Raw genomic sequence first — 15,128 nt, 5'->3', positions numbered from 1 at the left:
GTGCTTGCACGGCTGGCAGAAACTGCAGCGCTGTATCCCTGCGTCGCTATCTCCTCGTTTCCCAGCGCGCGCTGCAGACTCTAGCTGCGGGGCGATTTGCTGAATAAGCAGTGTTACCCTCCGTGCGACAAACCTCTCGCGTTTGAGTCCCTGTAGCCTATCCTCGTGCGATGGAAATCCTTCCTCCAGGTTCTGGAGCACCCCACTATTGCTGGAAATTCCTAACAAGATATCCTTTAGCCGTCCTGACTTGTCATACTCCCACACAGTGAAGCAGCACACGGGGGCAATGCACTCCCCTCGCCGCCATCTTCCTTCTCTCCCATTTTATTTTTAAGATTATTTAATCTTTCATTTTAGTTCCATTTCATTTGAACATAAAAGTTCCAAATAAGTTTTGAGACTCAGGAGTTCAATGAAAATATTCTATCTACATCAATGAATTGAGTCATTTTTACTAAGTAGTGAGAAGCCAGAAACCAAGATGCAGAAGAATGGATTGCCCTTTCTGAAGTTCTCCATGGAAGTGTGTATTCTGTTATGCTTCTGTGCACATGGGTCCTTTTGAAACTAGACTGTACTAGTAGCATCCACATTCATGCTGTTCTTTCTTTGAACTTTACTGCCAGTTCTAATCCTAAGTTTTTAGAATACTTATTACCCAAAAAGGCAAGTAAGTAAGACTCTGTTCTTCTAAAACAAATTTTCTGTTTTCTCCCAGGGCAACATTTTCTTTATTTGGCCCCCATGTGTCATGCAGCTCATTTGGTCAAAGGCTGTTCCCCAACTTCTCTACTTTCAGACAAAACAGGTTTAGTTGGTCATTGTTTTAGTATATTGCATAAATTAGCGTTTAATATTTTCCTCATTCTTCACTGTCCTGCCTTTCTAAGTTAAATTGAAATCAAGTGTGTGAATCCACTGGGATACGCTGCAATCATTTGGTAATAATTTGGAAAGAAAAATGTTTCCTACACAAATTAAATGAAGACCAACCGTTTTAAAGTACACTGTGGCATCTTGTATAAACTCCAGCTTACATTTCACATTATTCCTGGTCATGCAGTAGGTTCTGAAGAAAAAAGAGCTATGGATAATCAGTTAAAAGAATGACAGATTCCCTGATGTGCTGATCAGTAGTAATACCTAATTTCGATTTCAAGTGTGCTATAATGGATTACCATATAGATGCAGTTGAGCACTGAGCATTAAATAGAGCCATGTGTTTTTCAGAAAAGTAATATTTATTCACACTGTGTGGCTTTCTTGAATTTTTTTTATTCTCCAGTGGAACTACAAACAAGGTATCAATAGCTTATGTGGCATTCACAGCAGTGTAGCTTAGAATATCAGCTACAGTAAAGGAAATACCAGATTATTTTTGCCTCAGTAAAGGTAGCCTTCATCTGGGACTTTCTGAGGAACAGGCTTACTTAGACATAGACAGTTGTTTTGGACTTTACTTTTATTGACTTCATAGACTTGTATTAAAAATGGCCCTTGCAATATTTGGGTACAAAAGGTAACATCAGAAGGAGTATTATTTCAGCCTCTGAGTTACTGTATAAGATTCTGTCCATTTGAGAGTATTTTTAATAGCTCAGATATGGGCATGATGTTTTATATCCAAACCTTATTGAGTTCATTTTTGAGTGTCTATAAAGTGCATCCATTTTGTAAATCTGAAAAATTTTATCCAGAAGTTGTAATGATGATGATAAGCCTGACCTCAGAATAAGTTAGAGACTACTTTTGTGGCAGACTCACAGTATCTATATCATCCTGCTGTATTGTTTCATTTCCTGATTTTAAAAAGGTTTTCTTCTAAGTTAAAAGAAAGAAAGTAAATTTCAAGCCAAAATTAATCTGAAGAGACAAGATAGTCACTTCATTCTACAACAGGATATAATGATTATAAGTATTTATGCCCCACATGGCAGTTTACACACACACATAAAATAAACCCACTCAATATGAAGACTCAGATAGAACCCCATAAAATAATACTAGGTGATTTCAAAACACCTGTCTCATCAATAAATAGGTCATCCAGACAAAAACTTAGTAAAGACTCCTCAGACCTAAACAATACTATTAATCAAATAGAATTAATAGATATCTATAAACTATTTCACCCATCAACAACCAAGTTTACTTCTCAGCTTCACATGGCTCATTATTTAGACACCACTTTAATGTTCTTAAAGTTTGGCTTCTGTTGTATAATCAGATCCCTAAATATAATGAATCAATGTAGCATTAAAATCCAAACTATTAGTATTTGATTAAATTTTGTTTATATTAATTTTCATTAGTTATTATTGATAACAATAAAATATGATCCTATAAAATAAAAGAGGTGTTTTTCTTTGTTGTATGTGAACAAAGGAGAATTTAAGTCAAAAACATCATGATGTGTTTTGGAAAACTGAAAAGTATGATTCAGTGCCAGATTGGTTTTCTGACTAAATTGAAAGTTTGAAGAACACTGGGTGTGTCAGATATTCATCTAATTCAAGATAAGATCTATCCTGATTCTTTAATTTTCTTGGTAACTTCTATACAAAGTTTTTTAGTTTAGTGGCAAGATGAAGTCAGAAAATGATCCTGAGGTGTAGTGTAGGTGGAGTGCAAGGTCTCTTTGAAGGAGAATACAGGAGAAAGTAGGACACCAAGTCCCTGCTGTGTCATTTTCTCAGGCTGAGGAATTTCAGGGAAGGACACAACAAAAAGATGGGAAGGCTTTGGTGGCACCAGGCTTCCATCTGCATGAGATAGCAGCCAGCTGATGAGAAACAGGCCAGTAGAGGTACTGGCTTGAAGTCAGTTCCACTTAGTGCTTCAGCCTTTTAGTACTATAAGAATATCACAATTAATAATTTGAAGATTATTATGGAAAACATAAAAATATGCTGCTCAGATTTTCTTTCAAGAAAGAATTTGCTATGCATTGACTGGATTAGTTGATGTCCTTTAGCTACTAGCCCCTTTAGCTTTCCAGCCTTGATCATAATCCTCTTACTGAGGTCCTTAGCCAGCAACTGAAAAGGCAGGAGTACAAGGGCCTTCCATTTCTGGTCACTAACTCCATCATAGCATATTTCCTAGAGAACTTACTTTGCAAAAGCTATTAATAATTTGTTTATTAATTTATTATATCATCTCTGGCACTTGTTGTCTGGTTTACAAAGATGATGACTTCTCCAGGCAAGAATTTTGAGCTCCTTGGATTTAATACTGAAGTCATTTTATCATTTGGCATCCATTTTCTTTAACTTTTTCTTAAAGTTGTGAGTATAGTCATAAGTATTTCTGATTTTTAAAATAAATAAACATATAAATAGCTGGTGCCTCAAAGGTGTCTTCTTTGATTTTTGCACATTTGTCTTTAGCTCCTGCTATACCTTCATCCTTACCTTCTTAGCAGGACTCCCTCAATGTGTTGATATCTCCAGGGATTCTTCTTGTTTTCTCATTTTAAGCTCTCTCCCAGTGACTTTCATTTATACACATTTTTTAGCCAGTAACTTAGCCCCATTGACATCACATTCTGCTCCTGTCCTCCAGACCCTCCAGTTGCCTAGAGGAGAGACTACATTAAGATCCATTGGTGCCCAGTTCTAGGATGCTTTAATTTGACATGCTTATTCTCCTCAAGTATTAGATTCCTTTTGGACTTGATGTCTTGAATTAAAGCATTGCCTTTTATCATACCGTGGGAGTAATTCTTAATCTTCAATTTACCCAAACCACTCTATCTGCCATGCTAACAATTTTACCTCCTAATATCACTATTAATTATATGCCTCTCTTTATCTTGCTGACCATGGTACAGACCATTTCATTCTCCTCTGAAATACTACCATTGCTTCTTCATTGATATCTCTGCTTCTCTTCTCATCCATCTCAAATTTACCTCCAGCTGGAACCCTTTAATGGACGCTGCACTGCTCCCATGAGAATATTAACCTGCAGCTTCAGCTGCCTTCCTAATGCCGTCTCCTTACCTCCTCACTCATCCATCAGCCACACTGACCCTCCTACTGCTCTTGTTACTTTTTTTATTGATTTTATTTTTTAAATACATGAAAGGGGAATGCATTACAATTCTTATTACACATATAGAGCACAATTTTTCATATCTCTGTATATAAAGTGTGTTCACACCAATTTGTGTCTTCATACATGTACTTTGGATAATAATGTCCATCACATTCCACCATCATTGCTAACCCCCTGCCTCCTCCCTTCCCCTCCACTCCTCTGCCCTATGTAGAGTTCGTCTATTCCTCCCTTGTTCCCTCTCCCTACCCCACTATGAGTTAGTCACCTTATATCAGAGAAAACATTTGGCATTTGTTTTTTGGGGGGATTGGCTAACTTCACTTAGCATTATCTTCTTCAATTCCATCCATTTACCTGCAAATACCATGATTTTATTCTCTTTTATTGCTGAGTAATATTCAGTGTATATATGCCACATTTTTTTTTATCCATTCAACTACTGAAGGGCATCTAGGTTGGTTCCACAGTTTAGCTATTGTGAATTGTGCTGCAGTAAACATCATTGTGGCTGTGTGCCTGTAGTATGCTGTTTTTAAGTCCTTTGGATATAGTCTGAGGAGAGGGATAGCTGGGTCAAATGGTAGTTCCATTTCCAGTTTTCCAAAGAATCTCCATACTACTTTCCACATTGGCTGCACCAATTTGCAGTCCCACCAGCAGTGTATGAGTGTGCCTTTTCCCCCACATTCTCATATTTAAAGAAAGATGGGACACATGCCATAGCTACCATTCTGACTGGAGTGAGATGATATTGTTACTTTAAGACACTCAGGGTTTTTTGCCTTTTGTCACTTCCAATTCTGTTCCTCTATCCCTATTCTCCAGTAGGCTAAGATGATTCATCCTCTAAGTCTCCGCTGCTTTCTTCCAGGAAACAGTTCATGAAGCTCTTCTGAGATGAGGCACTTTGCCCTCACTTCTGTATTACCTCTTAGAAATTTCTGTCAAGGCTTTTTGCTTTGTTTTGTGAATGGTATTTTCTCTCTTGCCTAACAATTGTGAGACTAGGCATTTTTATTTGCATTTGTTTTATGTTTGTACTTCCAGACAAATACCAAAGGATCTCTCCTATTTATAGAATCTAATAAAGTCAAACTGAAAAAAGCAGAGAATAGAATGGCAGTTTTTTAGAGACTCGGGGGTAAGGGATAGGTAGAGAAAGGAGACTTGTTGTTCAAAGGGTTTGAAGTTTCAATTAAACAGGAAGAATATGATTTGAGCATGGTGATCATACTTAATAGTAATGCATTTTATATTTCAAATTACTAATATAATATATATTAAGTGTTGTCAACACAAATAACAAGTATGTGAGGTGATGGATATTTAATTAGCTTGTTGCAATCATTCCACAAAATGTCTGTACATCAGCATATCACTTTGAGGGGAGGATATGTAGCTAAATGGTAAAGCATTTGCCTAGCATGTGCCAGAACCTGAATTCAGTCCCTAGTACTGCAAAAACAAACAAATAAATAAATGAAAAAGCACACCACCTTGTGACCCAATAAATACAATTGTTGTTGATTAATAGCAAATTTAAATTAAAAATAAATTAATTTTGAAATAGTAAAAAATAAAAACCAAAATGTTCTAAAGACAGTCTAAATGAAGGCTTTCCCATTCAAAAAAGAGAACGGAGAGAACTTCTTAGTGATTTTTCAGTATGTGATCAGCTGTTTACTGCTTTATATAATCAGAAATAATCTTTGATATGGTTTGTATTGCATTTTTACCTTTATAGATGGGAAGAATTTATAACAAGTTATGTAACTAAGGACATTTATATTTTATGTCTATCATCTTGGAAGAGCAATTGTTTTAAATTTACAGCTTTATTTTTTAGTTTTCTTTACTAATTTTAGAGTTAAATGTCCTTAACTCAATGATATTTAAAGAAAGATGGGACACATGCCATGTTGATGTGAACATAGGTTTGATTACCTACAAATTTTAATATTTCATAAGAAAAAAGAATTCAAAATTTATTTCCTGAGCATTCACTGAGTATGCCTGTATACCAGTCAGAGATCCTCTAGGTGCTGGCAGTGCATCAGGGAACAACAAAAGTGTTGTTCTCTTGGAGCTTATTACACTTTTGGTGGAGGGCATGTGGTCTTAAAATGGGTAAATCAGTATGATCCTTTCACCTAAGGAGGAGGACTATGAAGAGGACAGGACAGATAAAGGAGAAAGCCCTGGAGGTGTGGGAACAGGGCCAGGCTCCACTAGATAGAGTTCTCAGAAAAGCCTCATGAGGAGGTGACACTTGAAGTGAGACTTGAATGGCAAGGAGATATCACCTGTGTAGGGATATGAGTGGAAAAGTGGTACAGGATAAAAGAAAAGTCCCTGTTATTTATATTCACTTATGTTTGATAGAAATTTGTCTGTTGAGGCTTTTCTCAGAAGTTTGTATATATTCCTTCGGTGTTCATTGGGAACAAATGAAACAAATAGATGTGTCATATTTTAACTGACCCACTTGGACAAACAAGGAAACAAAACAAAAACTCAAGCTGGCTGAAAGGGAGAAAGCGGTTCATTACCTACCTAAAAACATACTTACCCAGGAGATCTGGATATTATATCACATTATTTTTTGATCTGTTAGAATAGAAGGCTAGTTAAACCTAGAAGGGAGATTTTCTTTCTTTTTTCTTTTTTATTTGTTCTTTTTAGTTATAATGACAGAATGTATTTTGACATATACATTCATGGAGTATAATTTTCCATTTTTGTGGTTGTATATGATGTGGAGTTACACTAATTGTGTATTCATATAAGAACATAGGAAAGTTACGTCCAGTTATTCTACTGTCTTTCCTGTTCCTATCACTCTTCCCTTCCCGTTCTTCCCCTTTGTCTGTCTATTGAACTTAATGTTCTTCCTACTCTTCCGCTTGTTGTATGTTAGCATCCACATATCAGAAAATTTGGCCTTTGTTTTTTTTGGGATTGGCTTATTTCATTTAGCATGATAGTCTCCGGTTTCATCCATATACTGGCAAATGCCATAATTTCATTCTTCTTTATGGCCAAGTAATATTCCATTGTTCCACATTTTCTTTATCCACTCGTCTGTTGAAGGGCACCTAGATTGGTTCCATAGCTTAGCTATTGTGAATTGAGCTGCTATAAACATTGATGTGGTCAGTACATTGATTTTAAGTCCTTTGGTTATATGACAAGGAGTGGGATAACTGGGTCAAAAGGTGGTTCCATTCTAAGTTTTCTGAGGAATCTCCATTCTGCTTTCAGAGTGGTTGCACCAATTTGCAGTCCCACCAGCAGTGTACCAGTGTACCTTTTTTAGTTTTCTTTACTAATTTCAGAGTAAAATAGAAATGTATTATCAATACCAAGGAAGGTATTTTGACCAGTTTTGGATTTTCTATATTTTTTAGAAAAGTAGTTACAGCTAAAGAACAAGGACTTTTATTACCCTAGAGTAATTTGACAAAATTTGTTGTGGAATGAGGGAAAAAGTTATTCTCATTAGTTAGGGATTTTGGGGGAATGGGGAGCTACTTTTAATGGCCAAATAATTGTGTATATCGTAGATTTTTTTTTCTTTATCTACCAATGAGGACATGCGTAACTATGATGCTAAGACTCATTTTTATGCTGTTAATATCATGAAATTCTTGCCACCAGTTTCAGGTTTTTTTTCCTACTGAATTTTTTTAATCTTCTTTTTGTTCCTCTTTCTTCCCAGCTCTGTTTTTGACTGATGATAATTATGATGAAAATGGGAAGGAGAAGGTGAAAAAGAAGAAACCTGGGAATTCTGTCATTTGGGAAAATATTCTTTTAATATTTAAGCTATGACTGTCATTTAATAAAGACAGAGTGATTAAGTTTTTTTCTTTGACCTTGTTGGGGAGTTAAACTTGGGATAATAGTCTCTTAAAACATTCAGAGAAAGAAACTTGCCTAGGGCAAGTAAAAGAAACTCCCATAGAAATATGTAATAAAGTGCAATATTTATGTTAAATACTTTTCCTTTTCTTTTCTGAAACTTAAAAATAGCAGGTAATATAGGCTTAACACAAGAATACAAAATTTCATGGTTTATTTTCTTTATACTTTATTTTTTTATTTTATAGAAAATACTGCAGTTTCTACCTGAGCGAATTTTCTTTCGATGGCATTACCAGAGTATAGGTAAGAAAGAAATTTAAAAGCTTTTCAGTAATATGTATTTCATTTAGTGGAATTTTCAGTGATGATTTATATAATGAATACCATTAAGACAGCTTATAGCAAGGATTATTGATAAGGGTTTAACAGTTAAAACCCAAGACAAGTCTGACATGGACTTTGAAGGAAAATGTCTCTTATTCTAAAAATGCCCTTTAAAGTGTGTCCCATGGATTGGCATCAGACTTCCTCTGGGAGCTTGATAGGTATGCAGAATCTCAGACCCCAACTAGACCTACTGAACATGATCATTTATATTTTTAACAAGGATCCTAATGGGATTCTGTGTATATGAAGATTGAGAAACACTGATCTAGAGTATTCTAAAATAATTTTATATCTTCTTGCAAAACTCTCTTGTTCTGTAACCTATACCATTGACTCAAAATTGTCTGTTAGAATGCTTTAGGATGTGATAGTGAGAGGAAACTTGAAATAAAGCAAGTTACCATGGCTGCCCTTTCTGTGTAGCTTTTAATATCTAACAACATCTCATCTTAATTTAATATGCACAGCCCATCTGGGGTTAATTGTTAATTCTGCCTTCTGTTTTAAAGACTGTCTGCTTCAGTTCTTCTGCCTTTCAAGAGACTAGCATTTCCTACAATTTTTCTTCCTTACCAGATGTCACATTGGAGGAGATCATGAACCTCATAATGGAATCTAACTCTGTTGATCATTCATTCATTCATTCAGATGTTTATTGAGAGAGACAGTTGGTATGAAGTTTTGACACAGAAACAAAGAATGTCTCCTCATTCTTGTATCTTATGGGCCTATTATCCTGTGAGTGGTTAAATGAGAAAAATAATTGCAGTGTAATTGTCACTATGAAAGAAGTATAATGGGAGCAAAGAAGAAAAGCAGTATAATTATTTAGAGGAATTGAGGGAAGCTTCACAACAGGTAACTTCTTTCGGAACCTTGAAAGATAAGCAGGTTAAGTATTGAAAAGCATAGAAGAGGCCTTCTGGATGGGCTATAATGTGTGCATAGTCACGGAAGCAGAAACAATATCTCACAATCAGCAGATATTCTAAAATTCAGAATCCTAAATGTTGAAAAAAAATGTTGACCTGACTTTTATAGAAATTGAACATATTTGAAGTTACATATTATAAATCTAAAGGAAAAAAGTATATATAGTAATACATCTATGGAACTGAATGAATAAATCATTAAAGAAAGTTTCTTGATTTTTAACTCTTTTAAAGAAACAAAAGAAAGTTTTCCTTTAAATCTTAGATAGTTGTTCATAGTATTTCTGCTTAGTTCAAACTTTGAGCTTGTGAATTTAAATTAATAGAAAGATAAAAAATTTAAATGCAAAGTATAATCTAAAGAGACATCATGGGGATTTGTAATGCTTCAAAGTATAGTAGAAGTAAATGACAAAGAGAAATAACTGCATGAAGTATTTTTAATCTGTGCTAGATATAATCCTTCTTTAATTTTGTTTATATCATTTGTATGAAAACCATACTCATTTTCTTCAAAAAGCACTTTAGAATGTCTGAAGATTAGTGGACTCCCCTCAGCATGAATAAACTTATTAGAACTATGTGAAAACTAATTTGCATTTGTGTTGGGAAACTTTATACATCTAGTAGGCAGTGTGTGATATTACTTTAATTCTGCCTAATATCACAAAAACTGGTTAAAATTACTGGCACAAGTAGGTTTTTACCTAGTTTGGTGGCATCTTATCAAGAAGACCTCAGAGTCTTTGATTGGGATTTCAAAGTATTAGTCTCCTGAGCCATGTAATAGCAGTATATGTTATTTACCTGGTAGGTAGCATAAGATGTCTCTATAAAGTGGTTGGACTGAGTCATATTTCAGAATGCTGCAGTACGAGCATTTGCATATAAATAGCATATAAAACCATCCTTATTTATTATTGGTGCTTATATATTTAATGCTTGAGTCAAATAGAATCTTTTCAGATAAATACAATTTTGCATTATTAATCAAGTTGGGTAAAAATTGGTGTTTATATAGGTCTGCATTTCTTTTATATTGATCTTCAGGCTAGCTGTGCTTTGAAAACTTTCATATTTTAGAATAGCAACATGTGCATTGATGTACAATGTAACAAACCATTTAGAACATCAACATAGTGTAATGTCTGTAAATAACACCCCAGGAATCTGGGCAGCAGTTTCTAACCAAGTGAGTTATTAGTTGTGGAACTTAAGATATGAGTAGTAACCATCAGTGGAGAAGGAGTCTTAGGTGTTATCAACATAGTTCAGATCATGTTCTTCCCACTAGGACTTACACAAAAAAGCTTTTGTTTTCACAACCTTTTAGATTTTGAAATTGTTGAGATCAATAATTTCAAAATTTTTTTGAAATTGTTGATAATTTGTCAATTTTGAAATTGTTGATAATTGTCATTGCACACATTTGTATTCCATGCTGTACTGTACCTCTTGTCTTCTTTCTATTTTATTTGGAGTTATGAATACTGTTACTATTTGTCACTCAAGTTCTTGACTGAGTTCATTGTAGAAACTAAGAAGCTATAAGGAAACACCTGAAAGGCGAGTGACTCACCCAAGAAGGAGATTTTATTGGGGGGCTGCCCAAAGGGGAAGAAAAGGAGAGGCAAAGAGGAGAGGAGGAGGGCAGAGAGAAAGAGAAAGGAGAGAAAGAAGAGGAAGAGTGCAGAGGGCGTGTGCTTACAAGCTTCGGCTGAAGAAGGGTTGCATAGGGACGCAGCAAGTGCTGATTGCCAGGAATTGAGGGAGACTTCACAACAGGTAACTTCTTTTGGAACCTTGAAAGATGAGCAGGTTAAGTATTGAAAAGCATAGAAGAGGCCTTCTGGATGGGCTATAATGTGTGCATAGTCATGGAAGCAGAAACAATATCTCACAATCAGCAGATATTCCAAGGGTGACTCAGGAACAGTGAGCGGACACTGTTTCTTGTGGGGATTGGTCAAGGAAACCTTTGAATTTGGCACTCTTCAGAGAGGAGGAGGAGGGGTAAGGGATTCTGTGATGTTCTCTCTGAGATGGAAACTTAACTTCAGCAGGGAGTCTCCCACACACCCAACATTCCATCCTTTTTGTTTTTATGTTGGGAGCAGGGCAATGAGATCCTCTGGCTGCTTCCTGCTAGAGAGGGACAAAGAGTGTGAAGGAAGGGATGAGTGGTCAGGGTACAGGGACAAAAGAAGCATAGCTGTAAAGGCCAGGGCACTGAAAATGTGAATTTCCTTGGGGCTGATCGATGAAAGTTCCTTGAAGCCATAGGTCATGGATAGTCTCGATCCAATCCTTGTCCCTGAAGGCAAGAAGAAGGAAGAGGAGCTTCTGGCCAGAGGTCTGGTGAGAGGGACTGGCTGAGAAAAGACCAGCAGTCAGGAGGAGGCACACGAATGCAAATGGGCCTAGAAACTCTGGGTGACAGGCTAGTGAATTTCCCCAGTCGTGTTTCCATTTTGTAGCTCCATATCCACGATGGTGAAGTGCCGTCAGCCGTTGGTGAGGCCTTCACGTAAGGGACAAGTGTCCGCTGAGGTAGCAAGTAGCTGGTAATCCCCGAGGAGAAGCTGGTTAAAGGTCTGATTAGATATTTTGCCTATTTGATTCTGTAGGAATTTATGATACATGGTAGAAAGGCACGAACAAGAAAATCCCAATTATTGGGGCAATCTTGGATGTCTGATGAAGCAGACGATGTAGGGGTGAGGGAAGTGGATGCTAGGAGGGTGGCAAAGAGACGGGTGGAACTAGAGTGAGGCATGTTGTTGTGAGGGTTTCTTGGGTTGAGGAAAGTCTTCCTTGGGAAGGGGGGAAGAAACCCTCAGGCGTGAAATGTGGAGCTTTAAAGGATAGAAAGACGGCCCTTCTTGTCCTGGAAAGAGAGGTAGTAACAAGCCATGTTAATTCAGCCTCACTGTACAGATTTAATTGAGGGAGCATAGTGGAAGGAACACAAAAAGCAAAGGGCATGTTGAGGCTTAGATTTTTGTTAGCGTACCATTGCACTAGAAAAAGAACCCTGGTAGAGCAAAGTTTGGGGAAGAAATTCGAACAATCTGGTCACAGGGTGCTGAACCAGAGGCAGTGTAGCAGCAAGGGAAATTCCCTGATGAGTTACAAAAAAGTACTTCCTCAGTGGGAATTAACTAACAGAATACGATCCAAACTTGTGCAGAGGAAACAGTCTGAAATGTTATTAACTTTGGATTGAGAAGCTGAAGGCCCTGAAGTATTAGGGCCATCTGTGAGAATGGGTCAGCTTTAGGATGGGCAACTGCATCCAGTTGGTGTTGGAGTTCCTTCTCTTGCTCCTGGATGGTTATGTGAATTTGAGGGAACACTTGTATATTGATGCCTGGTGTCAAGGAGAGGGTTTTGAGGTTGTCTAAAAGGCATTGTAAGGGAGAGTCGACCAGCAGAGAGGACGCATTACCCATGTTGCAAATGTAGTATAAGGGAGAGGGGGAAGGAACTGATTTATTGGTAAAAGGGGCATCCCTGCTAGAGCCAAAAATCAGGCAGTTGAGCTGCAAAGATTGGTTGTCACCAAATCCTGGCAGTCGAGGCTCCCAACCTGGATGGGGCCAGAGTCACGGAAGACCTGGCCAAGGTTTTTCGGGACCCCTTCTGGAGGGGCCAGAGACTCCCAGGGCTGGAGAGAGGAAGGGGAGGGTAAGCGTATCTCTAGTGGCCGAGTCTTAAATGTGAGGAGACTTTATGATAGAGGTTGAGGGGTGCTTGGCAAAACCCCAAGAATAAAATTTACCATCAACACCAGAAGCCCATTTTGGGTCCCATGGGTACCAAATAGTTAATTTAGGGTATGCTTGACTCTTATAGCAAGGCTTATCTAGGAAGCTTTTCTTGCATGAATTATAAGGGCACTGCCATAGGTGTCAGGCCAGCGCTTACAAGATTCCTCAGTTTGGTCTGCTATGAAGCATAGTATTGCTGAACATAAGTGGGACGAGATGGCCTGGTTTAATCCATTAATGTTAAGGATGACCGCCGGATTGCAACCAGTAGAACAGCAATCGCTTTGACCCATAAACTGAGAGCGGGTGGTGCCATCCTGCTTCCATGTTGCTTGGCTGTAGAAGCACCATCTTTGGGTTGAGATAGACACTTGAGAGAGATTAATGATTAGTAAAAGAAGGAGAGGGTTGGCGAGAAACCTTGAGAAGTAAGACTTCGTCAGTTCTTGGTTGTGTTGGGTCAGAGGTAAAGGATGGCGCAGGAAGACACCTATCTGCATGTTCCCTTAGGAGTTTGTGTAAAAGTGTGAGATAGGGCAAGTAGGACACAAGGGGAGGAGGAGTAACTGGAAAGCTTTGGTTGGTTAAGAAAGGGCGCCCATGGAGTAGCTCCAAGGGCCTAAGGCCTGAGGGGATTCTAGGGGTTTCCCGAATTTGGGTGAGGGTCAATGGCAGGAGATTGGGCCAGGACAGCCTGAATTCAATAGCAAGTTTAGTGAGATGATCCTTGAGAATGCCGTTAGCCCTCTCAGTCTTACCCGAGGATTGGGGCTGGTGGGGGATGTGGAGCCTCCAAGTGATGTTGAGGCCTTTGGAGACTAGTTGAACAACCTGAGAAATGAAGGCCGGACCATTATCTGACTGGATGGAGGCGGGAAGTCTGAACCTGGGAATTATCTGCTCAATGAGGATGGAGATGACAGTGTCAGCAGTTTCCCTTGAGTTAGGGAAGGCTTCTATCCAACTGTAAGAGAGTGCTATCCCCCAAGTCATAAGCAGTTAGATCCTGTGTCAAGGCTTGTCTCTGAAGCCTTGAGGTAGGACTGTTCATATCATCTGGTGAGACCTAAAGGATGTAGGGTCTTCCCATGTGAAGGCAAAGAGGTAATAAGAGTCGGGATGGAGAAGCACTGTAAAGAAGGCATCTTTAAGATCCAGGACAGGGGTTGGGATTGTGGCTCAGCGATAGAGCGCTCCCCTAGCACAGGCTGGACCCGGGTTCATTGTGTTGTGTCCATCTATACCTAAAAAATAAATATTAAAAAAAAATAAAAGATCCAGGACAATTAAGTGAGTGGTCGAAGGGGGACTATGAGAAAGAAGAGTAAGGGTTGGGAACCACCGGGTGGGTGGGAATAACTGCCTCATTAATGATTCGTAGGTCTTATACAAGGCAGTACTGTCCATTAGGTTTCTTTATGGCCGAGATTGGAGTGTTGTAAGGGTGTGGGTAGGTCTTAAGTCCTTGTGCCTTATGTCCTTAATAATGGGCTGTAGGCCCTGAATATTGCTAGTTGTAAGAGGGTATTGAGGTTGACAAAGGAAATGCTGAGGGTCCTTAAGATGAATTCTGACAGGGACACAGTGAGCCAGAGAGGGGGTGGAAGTATCCCAAACTTGAGGGTTTACCTCCAGAGGGAGAGAAGGAGGAGAGCCTATCAATGTGTGGGTTGCTTCTGCAAGGGCGAGGATAAAATAAAAGCTGGGATGGAATGTGATGGAGGCATAGAATTTGGCTAAGATGTTCCTTCCCAATAGGGGAATGGGGCATTGGGGCATTACCAAAAACTGGAGGGAGAAAGGCTGGTGGTAAAACCTACAAGAGAGCATGGGGGTTTTAAGGGTAAGGATTGTTTGTCCTCCTACCCCGACAATGGGGGAACAGGATGGAACAGTATGTCCCCAAAACTCTTTCAAGACTGAATAAGTGGCCCCTGTGTCTAAAAGGAAGTTAATTAGGCGTTCATTAACCATAATAGTGAACCTGGGCACCTGAAAGGTGATGGTGGTTGTCGGGGAGAGAGTCCCAAGGCCCCTTCAGTCATCCGTTGCCAGCCCCAAAAGATCCAGATCTGGGCTTGGAGTGGATTCGGCTCCCCTTTGGGAGCCG

The 15,128-nt window shown here is 38.6% G+C and overlaps 1 protein-coding gene across 9 annotated transcripts in view; it reads left to right on the top strand.

Moving 5' to 3' along the window:
* Ralgapa2 (Ral GTPase activating protein catalytic subunit alpha 2) overlaps positions 1-15,128 on the top strand; it is a 334,911-nt gene that overhangs the window by 53,016 nt on the left and 266,767 nt on the right. For 8 of the 9 annotated variants that reach the window (XR_009226010.1, XR_009226009.1, XR_009226008.1 and 5 more), the window contains exon 4: positions 8,175-8,232. The exons of the other annotated variant lie outside the window; for it this stretch is intronic. Coding sequence is in view for 5 of the 8 variants with exons in the window: in XM_046435038.1 (XP_046290994.1) it covers positions 8,175-8,232 (58 nt within the window). In the remaining 3 variants the exon portion in view is untranslated. The remainder of the gene's footprint in view (positions 1-8,174; positions 8,233-15,128) is intronic. 9 annotated transcript variants of the gene reach the window in all.

This window comes from Marmota monax, unplaced genomic scaffold (assembly GCF_021218885.2).
Source record: "Marmota monax isolate L192 unplaced genomic scaffold, Marmota_monax_Labrador192_F-V1.1 WCK01_AAM20220418_F8-fsc00005, whole genome shotgun sequence".
NCBI lineage: Eukaryota > Metazoa > Chordata > Mammalia > Rodentia > Sciuridae > Marmota > Marmota monax.
Note: the sequence above shows the minus strand (reverse complement) of the source record. Positions and strands in the feature narration are given on the sequence as shown.